Raw genomic sequence first — 27,460 nt, forward strand, 5'->3', positions numbered from 1 at the left:
TAGGACTAAACCACTAAAGAGCTCTGTTCCAGTGCAACTTGAAGGTGGAGGGTACCTGATAGTAGCTTGATTGAGACTTCCCCAAGGCAGCAGCCCTCATAGGCTTCATCCAGCACTGCCCCTGCAGGCAGGCCCATGTCCCCATCTGCTACTGCAGCTTAACCAGTTAGAGCAGCCGAGGCCGCACCCTGCACTCCAAGGCCAGCTGCAAAGGGGCCCCAGGTGCTTTGGGGACCGCTGAGAGAGCAGTCGGAGGCAGGCGAGGGAGGCGGGACCGCAGCTGGTGTGGTGGTGGGGAATGGTGCCCCAGGCCCGCCCCCTTCCTTCAGCCTCCCTGGTGCCCACTCCCGGGTGACTCGGTAACCTGTCGCTCAGGTTCCTCCTCTCACAGCCCCGCCCCGGCCTATCCGGCCCAGCAGAGGTCCCGCCTGTTGGGAAGAGAGAGCGCCACTGCCGCTGAGGCTCTGACAGACAGCCGGTGGACAAGCTGACCGAGGGGCCTAGCCAAGCACAGGCCCTGAGGGACGGAGAGCAGGTGAGTACTTCAGCCAGGGAGTTTGTCAATCTGGGCCTCAGTTTCCCAGAATGGCCACGAGATGTGAAGTTCTCGCTCGGTACTCTGGGTCCCGGCGCTTGGTTTGGAAGGCAACCCAGAACAGGGAGCTGAGAGCACCTGAGTGTGTGGTTTGTGATGGCCGGGATCGCCGGGCTCAGGGCAGCTAAGCCTTGGTTTGGGGGGGCTGCAGGTGTGGCGTCGGACGTAGGAACTTGTGGGAAAGGGTTGGGACCTGACCCTTCCGTGGGCTTTTAGCACAAGAACCGTTTGGCTGAAGCCTGGTCGGTCCAGCGGGCGGCGGCCAGTGGTTCGTGATATTTTTAAGCCAGCGGTGTGTGACTCACTCGCCCAGGTCCCGGCCCTCTCCCTTCCCTGGGGCAGATGAGGGGAACCTGGCAGTTGACAAGAGAAGTGGTGAGGAAGGGAAGGCCTTCATCCAGCAGTCTGGACCTCCTTCAGGATCTGACCTGGCATACCCAGTGCCTGAATTTGGGCTTTTCTGACTGTTTAAGCCCATAAGAAACCCAGCGGGGAAACATCGGACTGAGTCAGTCTTCAGGTCAAAGTTGAAGTGTGGAGTCTCAGGGGATGAGGGTGGGAGCTGAGAGTGGATGGGGATGAGGATGGGGGTAGGGAGAGGGGAATGGGCTGGTGGGAGGGCTGATGAATATGCATAGCTTGGCTGCCCAAGGTCCCTGGGACTGATGAGTCTGTGGATACATGAAACTATCCCTGGAGGCAGGAAGAAGAAAGCACGTCCACAGACCACCTCTGCTGTATCCCCTATACAGCCATCCATGGCTGTTAAGGAGACAGGGTACTTGTGAGGCCTCTCCCACCCTAGACTCTCAGTGATCCTTCTTGTGCAAAGACCTCCCCTAGAGTTGTCTATAATCCAGGACTGGTTAGCCCATCGCTCTCTCCTTGCCTGCCTGGGTCTCTTCAGATGCACCGATCCCTTCCCACTGATCCTTTCTGGTTCATCTCAGTCTCCGTTGCTCCCACCTGATGATTCCTGAACTTTGTCCCCAGATTAGGACCCAGCCAGGACCTAAGGGATTCCCCCTTTCCATTCCAGGACCACACCCAGCTCCCACAGGGACAGCCAAGAGCCCAGGTGACTAAGCCGACCCCTCACCAAGGTCACTCAGCATGTAGAGCTGGAATTTGAACTTGGAGCCAGTTCTTCCGCCCTTCTTCCCCTGCCAGGGCCTCCTCCCGTTCCACTGCTGAACCGACCAAACACCCTATAATGTGTTGGGCCTCCCTTCAACCCGGAAAGTGTCTACAGTAAAGCTGACATTCAGACTGAGCCCCCTGGGCCTGGGTGTCTACAGTAAAGCTGACATTCAGACTGAGCCCCCAGTGGGCCTGGGTGTCTCATCTTCACCACCAATGGGTTATCTGGATTTCCTGCCTCCCTACCCAACTTCAGCTATAGAAGCCTCCAGGGAGGGAGCCTTTTGCAGGGTAGAGGTAGCCCCAGTCTTGCCCCTCCTTCCTAGTCCTAAGGTCCTGGCCTAGATTTCCCCAAGGGCAGATCTGCATGTCCAAGCCTGTTCAGAGTCTGTGTGCCTTCAGGCCTGGGTCTCTAGCAGTTTGTTTTGTCCTGGTGTGTGTATTCCTGGCCCCACGTGCCTGCTGCCCTTGGCTGAGCTAGCCAGGAATCCCATTAAGCAAACACTGAGGCTCACCTACTGAGGTCGTGAGCATTCCGGACATTCTCCATGGGTAGGTGGACCTAGAAATCTGACCCAGCCTCTTCTCACGAGCTAGATCTGGGCTGGGGGTAGGGGTGTAGCTGGTTAAGGTACTAGCTAAGACCTACAGTCCTCACCTCCTGGCAGCCCACCCCTCAAGACCTGATCAAACCAGAAAATACTAGAATACTACAGGCTTACTCCTGAGCCCTCATACCAGCACCCTGGCTGGTGGCTCTACCCCAGCAGACTTACTTGCTAAAGCTAGGAAGGATGGTGGCCCTGCTGGTAATATCAGACAAAGGTAGACTGTATGTGGGTCCAGGACCTCAGGAAGAGCTGGCCATAGAACTCCAGGACAGCCAGAAATATTATCTACCTGTCTTTCCAGTGACATAAAGGCAGCCTATCACCGAAGGTCTCTCTACATCCCTCATTTAACGCCAGGCTGGTCCAGACCACCAGATTCTGTTGTGTCCAGAGAAGGGCTCAGGTCTGGCTTATAAGGAAAGTTTGCTTACATTTATGGCCATGCCTCAATTTCCCCAAAATATAGCCAGGGGATGTCAGAGCTGGGAATCCTACTCCTGAAGACGCCTTGTATATGATCACCCGGATTTGTACTGGGGGAGGGGGCAATCACCCCCAAAACTTCTGCCCTATACCCGCCCTCTCCAGGGTCTCCCAAGAGGGAGATAAGGGCTGGTCTCTTTGCTGGATCTGGGGGAGCTGACTTCTGTAGGCATGTCCACACATAGATGCAGGGGTCCCTAGGAGCAAAGCCTGCGATAAGGTAGTAGTAGTAGTGGGGTTTATCTATACTCCATGCCCTCCTAGGTCTCCAGCTTTACCCTCTCCTACTCTTCTCTCTCACTGCCTCAGAGTTTTTTTAAGGAACCTGTCCTCTCTCAGCGTATCCCCCACCCAACCCCTCCATCAGAGCCTCCCTGACAGTTTCTGGTAGCACCCTCGCAGAGAACCAAAGGTCTGAGGCCAGATGGTTCTCCATTGCCACCAGCCACAGCATGGGTCTGGAGGACCCTAGAGATCCCCTGAGGAATCTGGCCCAGCACGGAGAGTTCTAGCCCCTGGAGCAGGAAAGAAATGAGAGAGGAGACACAGGCCTAGCCTGGCCAGGAGAAAGGGTCAGCTGAACTCTTCTGTCTTTAGGTCTGCTCTCCTTGACCCTGGCTACCACTGGGAACGTCATGAGCCAGTCAGCAAACATGAGTTGCTGCCCAGGAGCCGCCAAGTAAGTGTCGTCCTACCGCCCCTCAAGTCCCCAGGGAGGGGTGTGACATGAGCCCTGCCCTCACCTGCCTCTCCCACTGCAGTGGCAGTCTGGGCCGGTCTGATGGTGTGCCCAGGATGAGCGCAAAGGACCTGTTTGGTGAGTGAAGTTTAAGGATGGTATGGACTTAAGGAGGATGAATGTGACCATGGTGGTCTCATCCCTGCTTGCCCCAGGGCTGAGCTCTAGCCTGGGTAGTTCTAAGGGCTTAGAGGAGGCCTTTGGATACTAATTCACTGAGATCTTTGGGTATCTATCTGCCAGGCTCCTGGCTACTAAACGTTCTCCACTATGCTGTAAGGGGAGAGGCCTTTACGAATAATTCAGGGAGCATTAATATTAATTCTACTGTGCAGCCCTGCAATCCGATCAAGTAGGTGGGGTCAGATGGGACCCAGCTGCCAGCTCCAGTGGACCAAGCTGCATGTGCTTGGCCACGCCCCTCCCCAGCCATGCTATTAATTTGTATTCCTGGATGCTGTTACTAGATGCTGGGAGTTGGAGGCCTGGAAAAGGAGAACTCCAGAGAGGAGGCATATTCCCATGGTAGCTTGTAGAATAGGAAAGCCTTGGTCTGGGCTCCTTCCCTATGAAAGGGACAGCCTCCAGATAAGGCTAAATTTCCTGCCCCTCACCCAAAACAGATCCTCGGTGAGAGGCTGTCCCCTCCCATAATGTCCCGTGAATAAGTCTCTTGTCTTCTGAAGCTTCAGGTCCCCAGTGGGGCCTATGATGGGGCCAAGCCAGAGGGTCTCCTGTGGATCCTCCCTGTCCCCACAGGAACTACCCAGCCTGCAGGGGTTCGAAGAGCAACACCTCTCATGTCAACTCTCTTCTCCCCTGTGGCCCCTGGGGGTCAAGTCCCACTAGACTGGGTCTTACTCTTTGGGGTGCATGACATCTGTGTCTCCATCCAGAGCAGAGGAAGAAGTACTCCAACTCCAACGTCATCATGCACGAGACCTCACAGTACCATGTGCAGGTGAGGACCAGGAAATACGCACTGTATTTTCAAGAACAGGTGGAGAAAGTGAGGCTCGGGGAGAAATGGGAAGGGAGAACAAAGGACTGCCCTGCACTGGTTCTGAACCCAGCCATAGTGGGGGAACAGCTTCCTCAAGGCTGAGGGAGTTCATAGCCATAGCAGGACCTGTTCGGAACCTTCTCTGTAAGTTGGTACCCATGGCCCACAACCACCCAGGGTGCTGAGACATCACCTATGTCACTGTGCAGCTCAGAAAAGACCATGGAAGGAAGTTGTCATCTTGGCCCCAAAACAAGGAACTGCACTGGGAGGAGCATGATGGAACAAAGACACTCTTTATTGAGAGCTACAGGGTGCCTGGATGGCACTGCTGAATCTAGACGTAACCCGTGCCCTTTGACCAGATGCCAGCTTGAGTGGCCCTTCTCCTGGTCACTACTCATTTGCCCTGAGAATTCAAGAACTATGCTTTAGTGGCTTTTCTGGGACTGGGAGCTAGCTGGGTTCCTAGCCATACATTGAGCTTGTAAGATACTGGTAAGGAATGACAGAGAAGTAGAAAGAGGAGTAGCCAGCACTGGCAGTGAGTCTCGTGTCTTGCTGGCTCTCTCCTGTCTCCCTACCCTACATAGGACCCCTACCCCAGAAGCGAGGCAGGCTGCTATCCTCAGAACCTTACCTCCTTGTCTGTAGAATGGACCAAAAGGGCCATCAGGAATCCCTATGGCTCCTCAACCCTGCTATCTTGGGTGATCAAGGTTCTGACCACCCACCTGGGCCAATGGGCCGTGATCTGGCGACCACAGCCACTCAGTGCCCAAGGACAGGGCATAGAGGCACAGAAGGGTCAGCAATGACCTCTTCCTTTACAGTGTGCCGCCTTTCTCTGAAGTGGAACTTTGTCCTCTTTAGTGAGGAACTACGTGGGGCATCCAGCCTGGCTTCTGGACTTTGGTCGCTCCTGCTTGACGCTGCCACACTGTTACAGAGACCTTTCCTTCCTGCTCAGGGGCCAGTGAGGCAGGAGTTCCTTTCAGATTTCTCTATTGCTCTCTGATTGAGCCCAAAGAAAAAAGGCTAAGAAACAACAGGGGCACTGGAACTGTGCTTCTTCTGACCTTTTCCTGACTTTCTATACAGTAAATACATGGAGGGTACAGTTCTGTTACCATCAGAGTGGGACATAAGACAGTTCCATCTCTCCTGGGCAACTTTCAGAGCCCCTTGTGTCCAAAGCCACCCCATCCCAGGCCCTAGAAATGCTGGTCTGTCTTGCATCCCCAACACTTGTCTTTTTGAGAAATTTACCCTACATGGGAGATCCTGTGGTTCACAACCACCTTTGTTTCTTGTTTCATGAGATTATTTTAAGAAAACCATGTTGAGAGGGTGGAAGGACTTTGCACCTCCTTATCTCTTTCGTAGCACAAGCCAGGTTCTCCTCTGCTACTGCCCTGCTTCAGGTGTAGTGTACAGGAGTACCCGGCTTTATAGAAGTACCTCGTGCATACTGTTAGACGTGTAGATTAGAAATAGCTTCCTCTATGCTGAGCATAGCAGCGCATGTGTTTAATCTCAGAGCTCAGGAGGCAGAGAAGGGGCAGACCTATGAGTTTGAAGCCAGCCTGGTCTACAGAGTGAGTTTCATGACAGCCAGAACTATACGGAGACATCCTCTCTCAAAGCAAACAAACAAAAACCAAAAGAGCAGAAAGCAAACCTTCCTCCAGTTGGTAATTTGTTAGCTAGGTGTGTCAGCATCTTTTGTTAAATGGACATGTTTCATTTGGAGACATCTAGCCATATCTTTTCATGGTAGCATAGTCTTTTGCATCTAGAACCATGATCAACTTCATTCTGTTTTGTTTTATTATTTTTTTAAAGATTTATTCATTTATTATATATAAGTACACTGTAGCTGTCTTCAGACACACCAGAAGAGGGCATCGGATCTCTTTACAGATGGTTGTGAGCCACCATGTGGTTGCTGGGAATTGAACTCAGGACCTCTGGAAGAGTAGTCGGGTGCTCTTTAACCGCTGAGCCATCTCTCCAGCCCCTTGTTTTATTTTTGAGACCCTGAATCTAAGTTAGCAGGTTGCTAGCATTTGATTGGCATTGCATTCAACCTATTAAGCTATCATTGGTTTAGGGGGAATTGGCATCTTCCCAATATTTTGTGTTCCCATCCACAAACATGGGATGTTTCTCCATTTACTAGGATTTCGCTGATTTTTTTAAACAATGTTTTCTGACTTTCACATTGGTGATCGCTTTTATATTTAAATTATTCTTTAGTTTACACATGGTAGTGTGAGGGGTTTCCCTAGTACAATGGTTCTCACGTCATGTTCACCACATAGATAGGCGTGTGGTTTTACTGTTGCTTTGGTTTTGGTTTTGGTTTAGGACAGGCTTCACTATGAAACCCCAACTGACCTGGAACTTGCTATTTAGATTAGGGTGGTTTCCATAGAATCCACCACCTTCCTCTGCTTTCCCTGTGCTGGGACTGAAGGCATGCGCCACCACGCCCGGCACAAATGGCACTTTTTTGTTGTTGGTTTGTATTGCTTTTTACTTTTTCTGGTGTTGTTTTTAAAATTTTTTAGCTTTATTTATGTTATAGCCTGTATGAGTGTTTTGCCCTGTATGTATGTATGTATGTGTAACACATGCGTGTTACCCATGGAGGGCATTAAATTCCCTGGAACTATAGTTACAGACAGTTGTGAGCTGCCATGTGGGTACTGGGAACAGAACCAGGGTCCTCTGCAAGAATGAAAACTGCTCTCGACCACTGAGCCATCTCTCCAGCTCCTTTTCATTTTTTGAAATTCTAATATAATTACATCATTTCCCCTTTCCGTTTCCTTCCTCAAGATTCTCCCGTGTATCCCTTCTAGCTCTCTTTCAAATTTATGGCCTCCTTTTTCATTAGTTGTTGTTATGTGCATGTGCTAGCATGTGTAGAGACATATACTTCTGAATATACAAATTGCTCATTCTATACAGTGTCACTGGTGTGTATGTTTTCAGGGCTGACCATTTGGTCTGGGATAACCCCTCGGTGTGCGCTGCCTTAGGGAAGAGTCTTATCTCTTCAGGCCTTAGCATTCCCCACGCCTGTAGTTCTTTTTTTTTCCGGAGCTGGGGACCGAACCCAGGGCCTTGCACTTCCTAGGCAAGCGCTCTGCCACTGAGCCAAATCCCCAACCCCTTTTGCGTAGGATTGATACTGAGGCCTTGTGGGGTTTTCCCGGTCCACTTCGGCAGTTTACTGTGGTTGTTCTTGTTCAGTTCACCTTTGGCAGTCATTTGGTGAGATGAGATGGGTGTAGCTTCTGACTCTCCTAGGAGACACTGTCGCCTCACAGCAAAGCGAGCTCCCTGGTCCTCTCGCTCTTACACAATTCTTTCTATCCCTTCTTCTGCAATGCTTCCTGAGCTTCAGGTGTGGGAGCTGGTTTGTAGACCTATCACTGGGACCGGGGACCACAGCTCTCCATTTTGATTGGTTGTGGTTTTCTGTAATGGACTCCTTTTGTTGCAAAGGAAAGTTTCCTTGTTGAAGAATGAGAGCTACACTTTATCTGTGGGGATAAGGACAAATATTTAAAGTGTAATTAGGGATTGTGCTGGTGTAATAAAGTGGCAGTTGTAGTTTCTCCTGCAGGATCCGTGACTTCACTAGTCCTGAGTAGCTGGCTAGGTTTTCAACCCCTGGGCATGGTCTCCCTCTTGCTAATAGAATCTAAGCTCAAGTAGAGAGCTGTGGTGACCACCAAGGTATGTGCACCCTAGAATGTGCTTTTCAAGACTTCATCTTCTAATTATCTGCTGATTACGTAAGCAAACAATAGAGCTTTAGTATGGCTGTCAAGTGTCCTGAGACTTTGGTGAATTTAAAGATTTCCTTGAAGACCAGGCTTTCTTCACAGACAGTTATATTGTTTGAAAAGAAATATCTAAAAAAAAAAAAAAAAAAAAAAAAAAAAAAAGAAATATCTGGAGCTGAAGTGACAGCTGAGAGCTGAAGAACATTTCCTGCTCTTCCAGAGGACCAGAATTTAGTTCCCAGCACAGACTACTCAGAAATATTTGTAAATTCAGATCAAGAGGATCTTGGCCCCTTTCTGGCCTCTATGAGCACTTACATACACAGGTTTACACATAAATACACACACACACACACACACACACACACACAAGTTTTTCTTTTTTTTTTTTAAAGTCAGATGTTGAATGTTTCTGCTGCTGTTTTTCATTTGATTTAGTTTTCTTTTTAAAGATTTTATTTATTATTATGTATAAGTACACTGTCACTGTCTTCAGACACACCAGAAGAAAGTATCAGATCTCATTACAGATGGTTGTGAGCCACCATGTGGTTGCTGGGATTTGAACTCAGGACCTCTGGAAGAGCAGTCGGTGCTCTTAACCACTGGGCCATCTCTCCAGCCCCCACAAGTTTTTCTTAAAGATTTCTTTATCTTATCTATATGAGTACACTGTTGCTGTCTTCAGACACACCAGAAGAGGGTGTTGGATCCCATTACAGATGGTTGTGAGCCACCATGTGGTTGCTGGGAATTGAACTCAGGGCCTTGAGAAGAGCAGTCGGTGCTCTTAACCTCTGAGCCATCTCTCCAACCCAGTTTGTTTGTTTGTTTGTTTGTTTGTTTGTTTGTTTGTTGTTTGTTTGTTTTAAAGAAGCTAGGTATGATGAAGTGCACCTTTAATCTCAGCCCTGAAGAGGCAGAAACAGGAGGATTTCTCTGAGTTTGAGGCCAGCCTGGTCTACATAGAGACTTCCAAAGAGGTGGGGCCATATACTGAGACCCTGTCTCAAAAAGTAAATCAAGACATACATAAATGAATAACTAATTAAATAAAAGGGCATTCTTTATTCTTACTCTTTGGCCATTTGTTTTCCTTGCCTCCGTCCTTTGGTGGAGACAGCCAGCACAGTGGTGAAAGAGGTAAGAGATAGTTCACCTCACACCCAATTGTATAAAGGATTCTCCATGGGTGTATGTATCACGTGATTTGGAGACATTCCTTTCAATTTATTTTATCATAAAGGGTGTAAAGTGTTTTTTCTAAAGCCATCGAGATTTGTTCACTGCTGTTAATAGAAAGAACCATACTGAGCCAAGTGGTGGTAGTGGTGCCTTTAATCCCAGCACCCCAGAAGCAGTGGCAGGCAGATCTCTGAGTTTGAGGCCAACCTGGTCTACAGAGTGATTTCCAGGACAGCCAGGGCTGCACAGAGAAACCCTGTCGTGAAAAACTAAAAAGAAAAAAAAAACTGAAAAAAAATTCTGAATGCACTTTGGTATCTGGCATGTATTGCTTTATTCAAGATGTCTTGGGGGTTGGGGATTTAGCTCAGTGGTAGAGCGCTTGCCTGGCAAACGCAAGGCCCTGGGTTCGGTCCCCAGCTCCGAAAAAAAAAAAAAGAAAAAGAAAAAAAAAAAAAGATGTCTTGCAGGTGTATTGGCTCACGGCTATAATCCAGCATTCAGAGGCACAGCCAGGAGGATCACCACAAATGCAAGGCTGGCTCTCTCCATAGTGAGCTCCAGGCCAGCCTAGACTACAGAGAGAAACCCTACCCCAAAAATGAAGTGAACAAAAAATATTAAAATTAAAAAAAGGAGCAAACAGCTGGCCATGGCAGTACATTCTTTAGTCCTAGCACTTAGGAGGTAGAAGTAGGAGAATCTCTGTGAGTTCAAGGCCAGCCTGGCCCACATAGTGAGTTCCAGAACAATCAGGGATAGAAAGACACTGTCTCAAAAGAAAAAAAAAAGCAAACAAAATATATTACCCTACTAGATATGGTGGCACGAGCCTGTAATCTTAACACTTTGCAGGCAGAACACAGGAGGATTAGTTCAAGTCCAGCTAACTGTAATCTCAGCCTCCACAGAGACCTACATTCATGTGCATGTACCTACATGCAGACACACATACCTACGCATAATTAAAAACAGGTTTTAAAAAATCTTTTTAAGTGGTTTGGGGCTAGAGAGATGGCAGAGTGGTTAAAAGCACTTGCTGTTCTTGTAAAGGACCTGGGTTCAATTCCCAACATCCACACGATGGCTCACAAGAACCTGCAAGATCACTTGCAAGAGATCTAATGCCCTCCTCTGGCCTCCATGGGTGGCTGCATACACATATGAACTTCAAGCACACACACACACACACACACACACACACACACACACACACACACACAGGAAAACACACAAACAGATGGATGCATGGATGAATGGATGGATGGAAAATAAATAAATAAATAAATGTTTGGTTTTTTTTAGATAAGCCCAGGCTGTCCTAGACCTTGCTGTGTAGGCAAGGCTGGCATCAAACATACAGAGATCGGCCCTTTTTCTGCCCCCTGAGTACCGAGACTAAAAGAATACACCACCATACCTAGCCCTGAAATAAATAATAGCTTTTAACGGAGCTGGGGGTATGGTTCAGTGGTAGGATACTTGGCTAGCATCGGAGAGGTCCTGGATTCAGTCCTCAGTACTGAAAAAAAAAAAAGATACTGAAAGAGCCGCCCCAAAATTTGGGGAGCCTCTCACTCTAGTCGCGGGATGGAGTTCCCCAGGAAACTCGAGTAGCTGGTCTTGATGTAACAGCAAGAGGTAGCGTTTATTAACGAGATCTCGGGTTGACACGTATCTCACGCAGGAGATAGAGGAGCCGACCTCGAGCCTCCAAAGGCAGGGGTTTATATAGGTAAAGCCAGGGGACTTCACGCGGTTATACATAATTGGCTGATTCAGATGGTGTACAGTTACTTTTGGCGCGGAGTTGCATCAGCAAAGAATACGTGTAATCTAGCATCTCAGCAATGTGGGTAGGGTGACTTATTTCACTCAGCAGGGGGATGACCCATCCTCAGGGAGTGAAGGAAGGGGAGGGGGTGGCTCCAGATGACCAGTGTCCTTGGGGGCTGATAGCCGGGTGGTGAGCCCTATCTCAAATTCCCTCAGGCATGTCAGGACTTTGTTTGTGACTGACTTTTTGAAATTTAACTCTTCAATACTGTGTATGTGTTCATAAGCTGATTTGCTAACATTTAATTGAAGAATTTAAAAAAATTGTATTATTATTTACATACATGTATATCACGTGGCTCTGTGTGTGTCCAAGGAGGTGAGAGAGGAAGCTGGAGTGCCAGGCGGTTGTGGGCTGCCTGATGCATTCTTTTTTTTTTTTTTCTTTTCTTTATTTTTCGGGACCGAACCCAGGGCCTTACGCTCACTAGGCAAGTGCTCTACCACTGAGCTAAATCCCCAACCCCGCCTGATGCATTCTTTTTTTTTTTTTTTTTTTTTTTTTGGTTTTTTTTTTTTCAGAGCTGGGGACCGAACCCAGGGCCTTGTGCTTCCTAGGTAAGCGCTCTACCACTGAGCTAAATCCCCAGCCCCCCCGCCTGATGCATTCTTAACCACAGGACTATTTCTCCAGCACTGAAGACTTTTTTTAAAAAAAAACAAAAGTCCGTTAGAAATGTTGACCTCAATCTTCTATATAATACCGTGGCAGACCTGCATATCAGGGTTATGTTGGCCTAAGACAGTGGAGAAGTTATCCTCTGCCCTTTATTTTCAAAAAAAAAAAAAAAAGTTTGTGTAGCTCATCGTTTCTTACAAAAATATTGGTTAGGATTTACCACTGAAGCCTTCTGAGTGCGAGATTTCCTTTGGAAGGGGTGGGGGGTGGGGGATGGGGATTTAGCTCAGTGGTAGAGCGCTTGCCTAACAAGCTCAAGGCCCTGGGTTCGGTCCTCAGCTCCGAGAAAAAAAAAAAATAAATAAATAAAAGAAAAGAAAAAGAAAAAGTGAATGGAAGGGGGGGGGCGGTGTTTGTTTTTTGTTTTTGTTCTTTGGTCTTTTCAAGACAAGGACTTTCTGTAGTCCTTGTAGTCCTTTTTGGCTTATCCCAGAACTCAGAGATTCATCTACCTCTGCCCCGTGAGTGCCCACTGTGCACCACCATGGCTGGCCTGCAAGATTTCCTTTGTAGAGATGTTTCACTCTCATGTCTGTGTGATTTCTTTTTTAATAAGGCCCCGTCTTTCCTTCGGGTTTTTGAAAATCGGCGGATATTTTTGTTCGTTCACCTGTTGGGTTGGTTTTTATTTCTGTTGTAATTGTTTGTTTGGTTGTTGTTATTCTGTTTTTGTAGCAGGGTCTCTCAAGGTAGCCCTAGGAAGCCTAGATCTTGCTATGTAGACCAGGCTGGCTTTGCGTGCACAGACCCTCCTGCGTCCACATGCCTCTGCCTCCCAGAGTGCTGTGACTGTAGGAATCCGTCACCCACCATGTCCTGCTCAGACGATACTGTTGCCTCTAATCGTCCTTGCTAAGGGGTAATTTGAGGGCTTTATTTAATTTTTAATTGGATTTTCTTGTTTACTGCTTACTAGTTGGTGGATGTTTGCCCTCAGTTTCCTTCCATTTCCTTTGGGTCTTGTTTTATTGTGTTTGCATTGTTTGCTTAGTTTCAGTTACTGCTATGGAACCCAGGGGCCATGTGCATGCTAGACAAGATCCTGCCCCTAAACCACTTACCCCCACCCCCAAGCAGGTCTTTCTAGCTTGTTAAGGTCAAGGCTTAGATAATTGATCTTGAATCGTTTTCTTTCTTTATTGACTTTTAACTTTTTTTTTTAATTTAATTTATGAGTGCTCTGGGGCATATATATCCGCAGGAGCCCAGAAGTGGGCATCAGATCCCATTACACATGGTTGTGAGCCACCATGTGGATGCTGGGAATTGAACTCAGGACCTCTGAAGAGCAGTCAGTACTCTTAACCACTGAGCCTTCTCTCTAGCCCCAAGTGCCTGTTTTTATTTTGTTTTGTTTTGTTAAGCCTAATATATTTGTTGAAAGCTAGAGATTTCACTGAAACATTAGTGATATGTAAGTTTTTTACTCAGCTCCAAATACATTTTAATCTTCTTACATTTTCTTTGTGGTTTCATTTTTGGTTTTCTTTTTCTTTTCTTTTTTTTTCATTTCTTTTATTTTTTTAAGACAAGGTCGTACTATGTATCCCTTACTATGTATCTTACTATGTTGACGTGGAACTCATACACCAGGCTGTCCTGGAATTCCTACAGATCCACCCTCCTCTGCCTTCCCAGTACTGGGACTAAAGGCATGAGCCACTACCATTTGCTTGACTCTGACTTCATTTTCGACCCATAAGTCATTTTTCTATGCACCATTCACTCACTCGTTCATTTATTCATTACTTTTTGAGGCAGGGTTTCACTCTCTAGCCTAGACTGGCCTGGAGCTTCCGTCTTCCAAGTGGAGGGGTCATCAGCATTCATCATGCCCAGCTTTGAGAGCTTTTTTAAGTTTTAACTTATTTGTTGGATTGTTTTTGAGACAGGGCTCCATAGAGCCCAGCAGTGAACACTGTGTAGATGAAAGGACCCTTGAACTCCAGGTTCTGTCTCCTTTCATCCAAGTGTTCAGATTACAGCCTTGCACCACCACACTCTGCTGAAGTTTTCTGTATTGATCTGTGCTCTAATTCCACTAAGGTCAAAAAGCTGTTCTTTCAGTCTCAGGCCTTTCCTGAGACTCCTTTGGTCGCCTAGCAGCGTGACTTTGTTTGGTTAGTTGTGAGGCGTTTTGTTTCAGTGTTTACCCTGCTTGCTACAAGTGGAAGGCTTGCCTCCCATCCCGCTGCGTTTCTGCCTACTCATTGTCGAACCTGTTTGCAGCCGTCCAGCAGTACAGAATCTTGCAGCTGTGCAGGTTACCTATAGGAGTTTTGCAAGGGGCACATTCACACAGATGCTTTTCAAGGTGTCACTAAAGAGGCTAGGCAGGAGCTGGATGAGAGCACCTGCCTCTCTGTGTCTAAACATACAAGTGCAAGCATAGCTCCCAGGGACTTTGGGCATTTCATTCCTAAAACAACAGTCTCCTACAGAGTGTCAGTTTGCGTTTTTTTCATTCAGCCAGACTTCCCGCAATTCACTTTGTTAAAAGGTTACATTAGCGAGGCTAGAGAGACTGGTTTAGAGTATTGCTACTCTTACAAAGAACTCAGGTTTGTAAAGTTACACCAGCGACTGGAAAGATGGCTCAGAGTTAAGAGTGCTTGCTCTAACAGAGGACTTGGGTTCAATTCCAAGCACCCATATGGTGGTTCCCCTAGTTCCAGGGGATCTGATGCTCTATTCTGGGTATCCATGGGCATCAGGTACTGGTACACACACACACATGCAGGCAAACACTCATGGACTCTCTGTCTCTGTCTCTGTCTCTGTCGTCTCTCTCTCTCTCTCTCTCAGCCCATCTGTGTGTGTGTGTGTGTGTGTGTGTGTGTGTGTGTGTGTGTGTGTGTGTGTGTGTGTATTTACATCACGGTGTTGTGTCACATGCCTGTAGTCCCAACAGTACTTGGAAGATAAAGATAGGATCACTACAAGTTCAAAGCCAGACTGGGCCACTTGTCAGATTCCAAGTTAGCCAGAGCTACATAGCAACACCCTGTCAAACAAATAAACAAACAGACAAAAAGGTTATTCTTCATTTGGAGTCAGGCATTTTTTTTGTCATTTTCTCAATAAAAGTCCATTCACTCTGCTTACAAACAAAAACAAAAACACTGGCGCACAGCTTTAATCCCAGCAGAGACAGGTGGATCCCAGAGTACAATGCCTCATCTGCAGACCAAGTTCTAGAACAGCCAGAGCTACATTGTAAGACCCTGTCTTCAAAAACCAAATAAAATAAAATACCCGAGCCATGTGTTGGTTATGCACTCTTTTAATCCCAGCACTTGGGAAGCAGAAGCAGGTGAATCTCTGAGTTTGAGGCCAATTTAGTTTACAGAGCGAGCCCCAGGACAGCCAGAGTTACACAGAAAACCCTTTCTAAATAGATAGATAGATAGATAGATAGATAGATAGATAGATAGATAGATAAGCAAGCAAACAGACAGACAGATAGATAAATGAATAGAATAAGATAAAATGGCTGGGTGTGTGCCCACTTGCCTCTCATTCCAACACTTGGTAGGTAGAGGTAGGTGGGTCTCTGAGTTCCAGGCTAGCCAGGGCAACCGTGAGACCCTGTCTCAAAATAAATAATAAATAAGTAAAATAATAAAATATAAAAATAAAAAAGTTACTTATAACCCAGTGTGGTGACACACACTTGTAATCTTGGCACCAAGGAAGTTTGGGCAAGAGAGTGGCAAATTCAAGGACCTGGGCCATATAGTAAGACACTGTCTTGAAATCCTATCACAGGACTGGAGGAATGGCTCAGCAGTTAAGAGTACTATCTGCTCCTCCAGAAGTCCAGAATTCAATTTCCAACAACCATAGGCTGGCTCACAACCATCTATAATGAGATCTGATGCCCTCTTCTGTCATGTGGGCATACATGCAAATACAGCACTCATACACTCATAAATCTCTTTTTTAAAACTGTACTAAAAAGTTGCTTATTCTTCTGTAGACTTGGTGCTCCTGTCCCTCTTCAGTTATTTTCTTAGGTGTTGTATTTTAATCTTGGTTTGCTTTGGATTGGTTTGGAATTGTTTTGGTTGTTTGGGGGAGCGGGGATTGGGAGGTTAGTTTTTCATGACAGGGTTTCTCTGTGTAGCCCTGGCTGTCCTGGAACTTGCTCTTTAGATTAGGCTGGCTTCTAACTCACAGAGATCCATCTGCCTCTGCCTCCTGAGTGCTGGGATTAAAAGAATCCACCACCACTGCTTAACTGCATGTCACTCTTTATGTATACAAACAAAACTAGCCAAGGGCTGGAGAGATGGCTTTTACAGACAATCCAAGTGTGGTTCTCAACACCCACAGCAGGCAGTTCACAACTCCCTGTAACTTCAGCTCCTGGGGGGCTCTAACACCCTCTTCTAGAATCCTCTGACACCAGGCACAAACATGCTGTACACATGCATATATGTAGGCAAAACAACCATACACATGAAATAAAATAAAGGAATTAAAAAGAAAACTAGCCAAAAGCAAGGGGAGATAAACCCCAAGAAGCAAGGTAGGATGGCATTCTGAGTTACATAGTGAGCTACAGGCCAACAGAGTGGAACCTCCTCTCAGAAAGAGGGTGAGGGACTTGGGATGTGGCTCGGTGTGTAAAGTACTTACCTAATACGCACAAAGCCTTGGTTTTGATCCTCATTACCACAGACTCATACAGATATGGCAGCACGAGTCTGCAATCACATCAATTGGGAGAATCAGGAATACAGGGTCATCTTCAGCTACATAGCAAGTTTCAGTTTGAGACTAGCCTGAGTTAAATGTTTCATTCCTACACACACATACACACACACACACACACACACACACACACACACACACACACACACACAATGTTTCACATATATATGTTTGTGTTTCATGTATATGTTTTATGTTTCATGTATATGATATATATATAACGGGCTCACTGTGGGTGGCCTGAAACTTAACTTGCTATGTGGATCAGGCTGGTCTCAGTGTCACAGAGATTCATCTGCCTGCCTCTGCCTCCTGAGTGCTGGGATTAAAAGCATGTACCGGGGTTGGGGATTTAGCTCAGTGGTAGAGCGCTTGCCTAGGAAGCGCAAGGCCCTGGGTTCGGTTCCCAGCTCCGAAAAAAAAAAAAGAACCAAAAAAAAAAAAAAAAAAAAGCATGTACCACCATATCCAGCCACGTCTGGAAAATGGTTTAATTTTATTATTGCACATGTATGTGTCTGTATGTTACATGTGTGAGTCGTGGCTGTAGAGGTCTGAAGAGAGCATCAGGTCCCCTGGAACTGGAGTTTCAGAGGATCGTGAGCAGCCATGTGGATGCGGAGAACTGAACTCTGATCCTCTGAAAGAGCAGCTACTGCTCTTAACCACTGACCCATCTCCCCTGCCCAAGTCTAAAAGTTTTTGAGGACTTTAGTCAGCAGTCATAAGCCACAAAGGCACACACCAGAGCAGAAAGGCAACGTCTCCCACCTAAGGTGTCGCAGTGGCCCTTCGGGATCCCCAGTTGTCTGAGGCTCCCAGACTGCCTTCTCTTCTGTCCAGGGTTTAAGTAGTAGAAGACCTGTGCCTGGCAGTGACCTCTGACCTTTCCCTTAGCACCTGGCCACATTCATCATGGACAAGAGTGAGGCTATCGCCACAGTGGATGATGCCATCCGGAAGCTGGTGCAGCTGAGCTCCAAGGAGAAGGTCTGGGCCCAGGAAGTCCTGCTGCAGGTGAACGACAAGTCACTGCGACTGCTGGATGTTGAGTCTCAGGTACTGGTTGACAACAGAGGGTGCAGGGAGCTGATGGGCTGAGGCAGGGTCAGTTGTCCAGGTCCTCCAGATGGGTGTGACATGCTGGTCTGTGGAAGGGAATGGAGCTGAGGGTGGTCTGGGAAAGCTGGACCCAGCTGGGAGTCTGGGCCACTTTTGGCAGCCTAGACTGGCTTAGCTCTGCACCTGCCAGGCTGCTGAGCAACTAGGGCAGCACTGTTCTCGGCCAGAGCCTTGCTGGGAGTATCAAGACATGCTGTGTCTCAGGGCCTATGCTCTAGGACATCCCCAATTAGTGTCTATGTCCCTGTCCATGGGCCAAGTGTGGGCTGTGTTCCTGTTTTACACCTGTGAGTTACACATGTGTTCCTATCTGGGAAGCATTTTCCACGTGCCGTGGCCAGAAGTATCCATTGCTGGGGTGTCAGTCTGTTTCTCAGCCACATACCTAGCGTTGTCTATCCTCGTGATGGTAGCCTACATCCATAGACAAAGCCCGTCAGGCAGGGCTGACCCACCATACACCCTCCCACAGGAAGAGCTGGAGAACTTTCCGCTGCCCACTGTGCAGCACAGCCAGACAGTGCTAAACCAGTTGCGCTACCCCTCGGTGCTGCTGCTGGTGTGCCAGGACTCAGACCAGAACAAGCCCGACATCCACTTCTTTCACTGTGACGAGGTGGAGGTAAGGCAGACAGCCCTGGGTGGGCATGACGCCAGCTGGCCGAGCTGACTTTCACCCCTATGTCTGTCTCCAGGCCGACCTGGTGCAGGAAGACATTGAGAGTGCTCTGGCTGACTACCGGCTGGGGAAAAAGATGCGGCCACAGACCCTAAAGTAGGTCCTGGGGGGGTATAGAAAGTGCAGGATCTTGCCCTTTTGCTTGGGGCACAGTACCCTGGGTAGTGAGGGCAGCAGGGTGGCAACACCTAACAGGAGCGCCATGGTCAGGCCGAGCTATGTCTTCCTTTGCCCTCTAGGGGACACCAGGAGAAGATCCGTCAGCGGCAGTCTATCTTGCCCCCTCCACAGAGCCCAGCCCCCATCCCCTTCCAGCGACAGCCTGGAGATTCCCCTCAGGCCAAGAACCGCGTGGGCCTGCCACTGCCCGCATCATTCAGTGAGCCAGGTAGGCGGAGGGATGGGCGGGGACTCACTTGGGGTTAATGGAGAACTCTTCTGCAGCTGCTCTGTCGTTCCCCCCTCTCCCGCCCCCCAACAGGCTATCGACGTAGGGAATCCCAGGACGAGGAACCGCGGGCTGTGCTGGCTCAGAGAATAGAGAAGGAAACGGTGAGTGCCCAGCCTTCCAAGACTCTTTCCCATCCTTGCCCGCTTCCTCTTGGCACTGGGTCAGGCTCATTGTTGCCAAAGTGTCAACACAGTAGGTGGGGGTGATAACGGCTGACCCCTGGTCCCTCTTCCAACCTCAGCAAATCCTGAACTGTACCCTGGATGACATTGAATGGTTCGTGGCCCGGCTGCAGAAGGCAGCTGAGGCTTTCAAGCAGTTGAACCAGCGGAAAAAGGGGAAGAAGAAGAACAAGAAGGGGCCGGCAGGTACTGACCAGAGCAATAGGGAAGGGGCTGGAGAATGCTGGGGCAAGAAATGGTGGGCATACAAAGCTGGAGGAAAAAACCAGCCTGGAAGGGAACAGCATCCAAGAGCAGGCAGGACCCCCCCACGCACTCAGCAGGGTCCCAGGCTCACGACTTTCCCTGTTTCACCAGAGGGTGTCCTCACACTTCGGGCACGCCCCCCCACAGAAGGAGAGTTTGTTGACTGTTTCCAGAAAACCAAGCTAGCCATCAACCTGCTGGTGAGTCAGCCCTCCCCTGTGCTGGGAGTGCGGGGTGAGGTGGTGCACAGGCCCACACTGCCACATGCCATCTGTCACCCGCTGGTTCTTCCCACCCCCCAGGCAAAGCTGCAGAAGCACATCCAAAACCCCAGTGCGGCTGAGCTGGTTCACTTCCTCTTCGGGCCTCTGGATCTGGTGACCCGGGCTGGGACAGGGTGGGGTCAGGAGCAACGGAGTGATCGGGATGGTTTTGGGGGTGGAGAAAACAAGTGCCCACCTTTGCATACTCAAACTCTGGGTTCCCAGGAAGCCACAGTCCCTCCCTGAGGACCAGTCTACAGAGCTATAGTGGATGGGGCCTAGGCTGGGTCTGGGGGATTTGGTGGGCTAGGGCCCCCCCACTGAAACTCACTCTGTCTAGATCATCAATACCTGTGGTGGCCCAGACCTAGCACGCTCCGTCTCCAGCCCTTTGCTGTCCACTGATGCTGTGAGCTTCTTGCGTGGACATCTGGTCCCCAAAGAGATGACGCTGTGGGAATCATTGGGGGAGACCTGGATGAGGCCTCGGTATGGAGAAGGGGCAAGAGATGAACTAAATAGAGGTCTCAGGTGGGTTGGTCCCAGCAGGGCATGTGACTGACCTTCTGGACTGCTGACTACAGCTCTGAGTGGCCCCGGGAGCCACAGGTGCCGCTCTATGTGCCCAAGTTCCGTAGCGGCTGGGAACCACCCCTGGATGTCCTACAGGAGGCTCCCTGGGAGATAGAAGGACTAACATCTGTGCCCAGTGACCAGGTCAGAACTCCAATCCAGTCCGTGTCCACCCCTCCCCAGAGCTTGCCTCCCCAGCCCACCTGTGCTCCTACCCTCACGACTTCTAAAGCAACCACATAATCTACCCCAACCTCTGCAGTGCTAGACCACCTTCTTACCACCTGCCTGAGCATTGGGCACCTTTGTCCTCAATGATGCTAGGTCACAGCGCATTCATCAAGCTGTGTCCCCTGTCCCAACACTCATCACAGTCACTCTAGCCCATCCTTACCCCACATCAAGCCCAGGCTCCCTGCTTTCCCCACAGCTGAACCCCAAGAGCCGACTATCCGTACGACACTCCCCGAAGCACAGCCTCTCTTCTGAGCCCCAAGTCCCAGAGGACGTTGCACCACCAGGCAGCTCCCCACATGCTAACAGGTAAAGTCCTCACAGTGTGAGTGCCACACACGGTTGCATGCACGCTACCACCACACGGTGCCAAATGTCCCATTCTGGTGTAAAATAGTTACTTTCCAAACAAGAACCCAATTTTCCTCTCGTTTTTAATATATTTTAATTCTTGTTGTGAAAATAGTTTTTTCGTACACTGTATTCTGGTCACGGTTTCCCCTCACCTATTACATGCTAGATCCTCCCCACCCACATCCGCACCCTTTATTTTTCTCTCTTGTAACAACACAGCAAACAAGAATAGGACAAAACAAACAGAAAAGAGGAGAGGGCCAAAGAAAAAGCACAAAAAAAGTATGAAAAATTCCATAAAAACACAAAACCGAAACCATAATTCATAAGCAGAGGCCTGTAAAAGCAAGGCCCAGGCAAAGCATCGCCTGACAAAAACCTCCAAAACCCTGCCACTCAGCTTGCCTTGTGTCAGCCACCAATTTCATCTTAACTTTGTTTTTTTAATGATCTATTTGTGTTTTACGTGCGTTGGTGTGTTGCTTGCACGCATGTCTGTGTGAGGGTGTGGGGTCCCCTGGAACCGGAGTTACACATATTTGTGAACTTCCATGTGGCTGCTGGGAATTGAACCTGGGTCCTCTGGAAGAGCAGCCAGGGCTTTTAACCACTGAGCCATCTCTCCAGCCCCTCTTCTTTGTAAAATCTAATTGAAGGAAACTTTTCAAGTCACATCTGCTTTCAAAAATCTTAATTCGTATCCTTTCTTTCTTTCTTCCTTTCTTTCTTTCTTTCTTTCTTTCTTTCTTTCTTTCTTTCTTTCTTTGTGTTTTCAGACAGGGTTTCCCTGTGTAGCACTGGCTGTCCTGGAACTCACTCTATAGAGCACGCTGGTTTTGAACTCAGGGATCCATCTGCCTCTGCCTCCTGAGTGCTAAGCTCAAAGGCATGGGTCACTGGTGCCTGGCTACCTTAGTTCTTTCTATCCCTTCTTGTTTCATAACAAATGTTGGAAAGGGGCGGAGATTGGATGTGGAGTCACACACCTCTGGTCCCAGCACTCAGGAGGCAGAGGCAGGCAGATCTCTGTGAGTCTCAGGCAGCCAATGGTTGCATAGTGAGACCCTGTCAAGTTTTTAATTAATTAAAATCAAGGTTAGAAACTCACTGAACCGGGCTGGAGAGATGGCTCAGCGGTTAAGAGCACCTGACTGCTCTTCCAGAGGTCCTGAGTTCAATTCCCAGCAACCACATGGTGGCTCACAACCATCTGTAAAGAGATCCGATGCCCTCTTCTGGTGTATCTGAAGACAGCTACAGTGTACTTATATATAATAAATGAATAAATAAATCTTTAAAAAAAAAAAAAAAAAAAAAAAAGAAACTCACTGAACCAAAAAAGGGAAGACGGAAACAAACTCACTTAACACCAGCAGCTCTACCAAGCACAGCACGGTGCAGTGCTGCTGGGGACTCGGTCTGGGGGTCTCCAGTTACCTCCTCCCCTACTGTGCATCCCCCATCTCACAGTGAACAAAACAGCAGCCCAAAAATGGGGTACCCCTCTTATGTCCCCCTCCTCTAGTCCTTACTCCTATCCAGGGTCTACCTGGTGGTCTGAGGGCTCTTTTTCAAGGGCTAGAAACAAGAATTTGCAGCAAGTGAACCCCTTTCCTTTGACTTCTTAGCTTGGTATCCAGTGTTCCTACCAGGACCACATGTGTGGAACATTCTCAGCCTATTAATACACTGGGCACAGACCCGAACCCCCATCTCTGCTCCCTTTCCAGTACACCTGAATAGGGCATTGCCCTGTGTCAGGGCCACATTGACCAGGGACGTGACCTGGCTGGGGGAAAACTGATAGCCAGAGCTCACCCCTGCTCCGGGGATGCAAGGGGGCTTCCAGAAAGGACGGACAGTATCTCCAAGGGGCTATGACTGAAAATATCCTAGCCCTGTGGTCATCTGGGAACGTGTGACCCTGTCACTCTCTCGGCACACCTCTTGCTCTAGTCCCTCTGAGGAGCAGAGCAAGAGATCCGCCAAGATAGTTCGAGCTGGGCCAGCCTCTTGGAGTCTGTTCTGCCCCTCCTGCCTGCCTGAGTGTCACAGTTCCCATTCCCAGCTGATGAGCACAGACTCTCTTCTCTGCAACCTGGACAGCAGAACCGGACGCAGCGCAGCTGGGAAGCAGGAAGGGACTCCTATCCAGCCCCTGGCCTCAACTCTTTCTTCCTGCTCCTGCAGAGGCTACCACCCGACACCAGCCATGACCAAGTATGTGAAGATCCTCTACGATTTCACAGCACGAAACGCCAACGAGCTGTCTGTGCTCAAGGATGAGGTCCTAGAGGTAAGGACTCGGGCTAGACAGGGGAAGTGGGGTGTGCTCTGGGACCAGGGTCTGTAATCCACCCATCTTCCCAGGGTGCTTGACCTGGGCTTCCTACTGGGCCTCCAGTGGCCTCTTCTGACACCCACCACGGTCTGGCTGAGCCACTGATGTCTGGGGGAATCCCTGAGGGTCTATCATGGTGGGTAGCCCTTCAGTAGAAGTCGGCAGGGGCTTGTCACTCATGCCCACCCAAGAGCACTACTTATTTGTAATGCTGGACCAACTTATTTGTGCCTAACCTGAATCCAGGCCACCTACTGAGAGACAGAAAGTGGAGCGAGATGGGGGAAGCTGTGCATTCAGAATCAGGTTAAGAGGCACCCTAGCTCCAGCACTGGGGAGGCCAGGCAGGTACTGGGTAGCCAGAGGATGAAGAGCTGCATTTGAGATACCTGGACAGTGCTTTGGCCCTCTGTAAAAGGGTTTAGCAAGTGGCCCCAGCATCTGACTTCAGCAGCACTTGAGGTCTGCATGAAAATGTTGGTGAGTCTCATAGATATTTGGACACTTGGCAGGTGCTGGAGGATGGCCGGCAGTGGTGGAAGCTACGAAATCGCAGTGGCCAGGCAGGCTACGTGCCCTGCAACATCCTGGCTGAGGCTCGGCAGGAGGACGTGGGTGCCCCCTTGGAACAGGTGATCGCCTACCACGGCTCCATTCTGTCTACAGCACAGTCAGAGCCCCTAAGGTCAGGGGTGCAGCTGGTCTCAATGTGACATTTGAACCTGATCCCTGGAAACCTGCTGCTCCCAAGCTGGGGCCGGGGCTGTGTGGGTTCCTGGGGTCTTACTCAAGGGAAGAAAGGGCCGGCCCTCCCATCTGGGGTCCTGGGTTAGTCCTGATATAATAGCCCCTCACCTTACCCCTCACCTTTTCCTCACCCCTTGCAGTCTGGCCAGAAATACTGGGGTCCAGCCAGCCCCACCCACAAGCTGCCCCCAATTTTCGCCGGGAACAAAGAAGGTGAGTAGATCCACTTTGGGGTCAGAAGTGCAGGGAGGCAGGGGTGGGGTGGGGGAAGGAGGAAGAGGCAGAGAACGGGTCGAGTGGAAGGGCTGAGAGCATGTGCCCCACAGAGCTAATCCACCATATGGACGAGGTCAATGACGAGCTCATGAAAAAGATCAGCCACATCAAGACACAGCCGCAGCGCAACTTCCGCGTGGAGCGCAGCCAGCCTGTGCACCTGCCGCTTACCTTCGAGTCAGGTCCGGAAGAGGTCCGTGCCTGGCTGGAAGCCAAGGCGTTCAGTGGCAGGTGAGCCCAGTGTGCACAGCCGGTGGGTGGGGCCTGGAGGACAGTACCATGCCCACAAACCCACCCTCATACCCACCTCCCCCTAGGATCGTGGAGAACCTGGGCATCTTGACTGGACCCCAGCTCTTCTCCCTCAACAAGGAGGAACTGAAAAAAGTGTGTGGGGAAGAGGGCAGTCGCGTGTACAGCCAGCTCACCGTTCAGAAGTCCTTCCTGGAGGTGAGCAGCTCCTGCCTGTTCTGAGTTCCTTCCTAGGCATGGCACCTGCGCCTGGGGTCACTGGAAAAACAGAAAACAGCAGGGCCCAGACCTATACACTCTATTCCCCAACCTCCCGGCTGAGGTCCAATCTCTTTTTCCTAGAAACAACAAAGTGGGTCGGAGCTGGAGAAGCTTATGAACAAGATCAGGAGGGCCGAGGACAGCTATTCCAACGTACACACTTCCCCAGAGGCAGAGGGGGCGCCGCACCTGTAGTGGGCCCAACCTGAATGCACGGAGTATTATTTTTATATGTGTATTATTTTATACCAAGGACACAGATGGGCTGGGTGTAACTGGCTTACCTGCCTCCAGGCAGAGTCCTGTGCATAAGCCTAGCTACACCTGGGGATGGCTCCTTGGCCACCCCTGCCCCAGCCCCAACCCATACTCTCCTCCCAAAACCAAGGCCAGCCTCAGCCAAACCTGTACCTGGCAGTGCCAGTCCCTTCTCAACCTGCTGCCAAGGCCCCAGGACTCTCCAGGTGGACAAGGCCTCTTCCCCTGGTCTTCTCCATGCACATGGAGGTTCCTGTCCCCTAGGATGCTAGGCCCCAGTTCCATTGCTCTCCCCTGTGTTGCTTGCTTCTATGTTCACATTCCCCTGCTGTGCCCTAACTGCAGGATGGGCCTGAGCTCTCGGCTGGCCAGCCTGATGTCCTTGCCTACAGATTTGCCCACTCCCTTCATGCTGCTAGCACCCTAGGAACGACCTAGTCAGGGGCTCCAGGACAGGAGGCCTTGGGTGACCTGCTGGTATAGAGTATGCTGTATTCTTTCTCCTTTGAGATCTAAGAATGCACCAGACATAGGTTCTGACTTCAAATGTCCCATCCCGCCCAAAGAGCCTGTGATAACAGATATCTCTGGCTATTTCCACCAGCCGTGGCTGGTGACTGGTGAGTTTCCCAGCCCTGGGTGGAGCTTCAGTCCCAGAGATGAGAGTGGGGATCCTCAGCTATGTCAATAAACCAGCTGTCTCCTAGCAACTTACATATCTGTTTCTTGGAGTAGAAGTGTTCTGACTCCAATCCCCAAACTGCCTCTTCCTCCTCCTCCTCTTCTCCTGGGATAGAGCATTGGCCTTGAACTCCGAATCATCCTGCCTAAGCCTCCTGTGCTGGCATCCCACATGTATGTCACCATGTATGTCAGCCTGGTCATGTCCTTCGAAGAGCTGTCCAGTAGAGAATAACCCATCCACAGGTAGTGCTTGGGCCATGCCAGGGGACACCTCTCGCCTCCACACCCATCCAAGATGGCCCTATGGACATTTCTGGGAGGGACTGCAGAGAGTGTCTACCCAGCCCAAAGCCTTCCAACCAGCAGGCTTTCAAGGAGCCCATTCTTAGTAGAAGCAGAGTTCAGCAGGCCCAGGAGCATGAATCAGAGGGAGGTAGGGGCACAATTTAAAAGGCTGTTCCACGATGAGGGAGGGAGGGAGGTGACAGAAAGAGAGCTGGGGCCTGAAAGACCTCACCAACAAGTTCCAGAGATACTTGGGGTATCTGATCTTCAAGTGTACTTGCCTGACTGGCCAGAGATTCTCCTTTGGCACAAGCCTTTGGTGCCATCTGCTGGTCGCTCTTTGTGCATCTTTGGGTGACTGTTAGATACCTTGTATCTAGCGTGGGGACTGTCCGGTGACTGTTAGATACTTTGTATCTAGCATGGGGACTGTCCTGCATCCCACATTGCTAGTGGATCAAATGCTGGCCAGGATCATCTGGATCCTCCGTGTACTGTGCAGAGACTGAGGGCAGAGGCTATGCTCTTCAGTTAATCTACCACCCTGCCAGATTAGTCCTCAGGTCTCAGGGGCTCCAGCCTCTCAGCTCAGATAAGCCCCCAGGGGACCCAGTCTTTCCAGCAGTCTTATCTCCAAGATGGTTGGCGCCACCCTTAAGGGGGTCTCAAGAACCTGTATCTGCTTCTTCATCTAACCCTACTAGCCCTACCCCATCCTCTTACACATGCTGTTGCTTCCACATAGCTGAGGAGGCTCCAGACCTCTAAGCCCAAGCAGCTTCCCCTGCCCCAGGAGCTCCCAACTCTTCACTCTCATGTGCTCTCTCAGGCCCCACCTAACATCTGGCTCAGGCCTCTGGGTTCTTGGAAGTTGTCCCTACTTCTCTTAAGGGCCTTTCCCCACCTCTAGGTCCTTTTTTAAAAAGTAGGGAGCTGGGTGTGGTGGCGTACACATTTAATCTCAGAAATCAAGAAACAGAGGCAGGAGGAGGATCTATGTGAATTGGAAGTCAGGTTGGTCTACACACCAAGTTCCAGCCCAGCCAAGGTTACATAGTTGTTTTTTTTTTTAAGTCAAACTCTTTACTTTTAAATAATTTTTAATTATCTTGGTTTTTTATGCATGTGAATGTTTGCCTGCACATGTTTACATGAACACCACATACACCACACGTGTGCTCGGTGCACACAAAGGCTGATATCAGACTCTCTGGAACTGGAGTGATAGATAGTTGTGGGTGCTGGAACCCCAATCCTGGTCCTCTACAGCAGTAACTGATCCTAAAGGTCTAGACGGCTCTCCTTTTAAATTCTGTGGAGCCCAACCTCACAGAGCACGTGCTGACCTCATGCTTCTGATGTGGCTGAGGATGGCCTTGGACTCCTAATGCCTCCGCCTCTCGAGTGCTGGGATGATAGGCATGCACCCGGTTTTATGTCCTGCTGAGGATAGAGGGAAACATTC

The 27,460-nt window shown here is 49.5% G+C and overlaps 1 protein-coding gene across 1 annotated transcript; it reads left to right on the forward strand.

The window, feature by feature from the left end:
• The first annotated feature begins 457 nt into the window (after positions 1-457).
• On the forward strand, positions 458-25,742 carry Eps8l2 (EPS8-like 2). Its single transcript, NM_001399667.1, has 21 exons — positions 458-535; positions 3,427-3,508; positions 3,591-3,646; positions 4,465-4,529; positions 17,685-17,846; positions 18,382-18,531; positions 18,605-18,684; positions 18,828-18,976; positions 19,070-19,140; positions 19,281-19,407; positions 19,579-19,667; positions 19,770-19,844; positions 20,071-20,219; positions 20,315-20,447; positions 20,734-20,846; positions 23,082-23,187; positions 23,745-23,864; positions 24,120-24,192; positions 24,306-24,486; positions 24,573-24,705; positions 24,850-25,742. The coding sequence occupies exons 2-21, from the start codon at positions 3,465-3,467 to the stop codon at positions 24,961-24,963; spliced, it is 2,190 nt and encodes a 729-aa protein (NP_001386596.1). The 5' UTR covers positions 458-535; positions 3,427-3,464; the 3' UTR covers positions 24,964-25,742.
• Positions 25,743-27,460: the final 1,718 nt, after the last annotated feature.

The sequence above is a fragment of the Rattus norvegicus genome, chromosome 1, assembly GCF_036323735.1.
Source record: "Rattus norvegicus strain BN/NHsdMcwi chromosome 1, GRCr8, whole genome shotgun sequence".
NCBI classification, from domain to species: domain Eukaryota; kingdom Metazoa; phylum Chordata; class Mammalia; order Rodentia; family Muridae; genus Rattus; species Rattus norvegicus.